Here is a 1491-nt window from a genome sequence, read left to right as displayed (position 1 = left end):
TGTGCAGTGCAAAAGACAAGGGAAGTGAACAACATTCTACACTAAAGAAGTTGGGAAAGTTGACATTCATCCAACTTCAGTCAATGCCGGCGTTCATGTTTTCCCTCTAGCATGCATGGTCTACAATGAAAATGTCAAAACCAGTAGCATATACATAAGAGATTCCACCAATATATCAGATTATATATGCTCTGTTGATGTTTGTGGTAATCTTATTCCAAACAAATGCGGAGACGGCATTGAAATGCTTGGTGGATACCTTCACTTTTCTACATAAAAGACTGTATAGGACTCGATACAGAAATTGCATGGAGAGCTGGACAAGCTCCTATCAAGGAAGATTGAGAAGCCAGGACTGGATATTACAGTGGAGGGAAAGCGTGTTGTTGCTGCTAGTCGAGTTGCTGCACGGTCAAGATGTGCATTATGGGTGACTTCACATCCTTACACGACTGCCGATTAATGGGTATGACCATTACAACTTTTATACTATTAGATTGGACACTGTGATGCAAATTTTGAGCTATATGTGTTTCTTCAAAAAATTACTCGGTGCACAACAGGAAACTAGAGGCCTTTAGCTACTCCAGGCATATTTCCGTAATAGAAAAACGGAAGTTTTATTTCCTCTTGCTTAAGAGTCGCAAGTACATTGGTGTATTCATTAACATTATGATATTTATTAATTCCGTCCAATGAAGAGAAGGATGCAAAAATGGGGAGAAAAAAGCAAAAAAAAGAAAAGGAAATACAAGCAACAAAACAACTGATACAAAACTCGTACTCCAATTGTGAGAATTTAGGGATACAAGAGGGCGCTTACGTTCAACCTATCGAATCCCTCTGCTCTGAATATTTTACATCGCCGGCATCGATAATCTTGGCGTCGGCGGGCACAAGGAGAGGAATCCCATCGACGATGGGATAAGAAGCGCCGATGGAATCGCTGATGAGTGCATTGTTTTTCGGGCAGAGCCTTAAGGGCTGTTTGGAGAGTGGGCAGACAAGAATGTCAGTAAGAGTGGTGCTTATTCCCACGCCGGCGCATCTCAGCAGCGATCCGCTCCCTCTCACCATCTTCTGTTCCTGGGTTTGAGTTTGGGTTCCGACAATAATTAGGGATCTGAACGATATCCGGGTTTGAGTTTTAGTTCAATTTTCAACTTTTTAATGAGGACCCAATATATCCACAAAAATTTATATGAATTAATTTCTTTTTGAAGCAATATATTGCCTATTTCCTAATAGACTAACTAATATTTAATGTTTGTGCGATGGTGTTTTCCATTTGAGGGTCTTTTTGTAAACTTAAATTTGGGTACTATTACCATATTTTTTAATAAATTAAAAAATTTATCAATTTTAATTCTATATGTCTTTTAATTTAATAATTAAGAAAAAAGTTAGGGACTGTTAGTCAATAAAATATTTCAACTAAAGATCCCTTGATTTCTCCATTAATGATTACGCGAAAAATTATGTGAAAAACCA

At 38.0% G+C, this 1491-nt stretch overlaps 1 protein-coding gene across 1 annotated transcript; it reads right to left on the bottom strand.

Moving 5' to 3' along the window:
* On the bottom strand, positions 596-1177 carry LOC105164475 (UPF0434 protein Daci_3569-like). The gene has a single exon (XM_011083121.2). The coding sequence runs from the start codon at positions 1075-1077 to the stop codon at positions 826-828; it is 252 nt and encodes an 83-aa protein (XP_011081423.1). The 5' UTR covers positions 1078-1177; the 3' UTR covers positions 596-825.

Source organism: Sesamum indicum, linkage group LG6 (assembly GCF_000512975.1).
Source record: "Sesamum indicum cultivar Zhongzhi No. 13 linkage group LG6, S_indicum_v1.0, whole genome shotgun sequence".
Lineage (NCBI taxonomy): Eukaryota > Viridiplantae > Streptophyta > Magnoliopsida > Lamiales > Pedaliaceae > Sesamum > Sesamum indicum.
The sequence above is the reverse complement of the archived record's forward strand: the minus strand, read 5'-3'. Positions and strand labels throughout refer to the sequence as shown.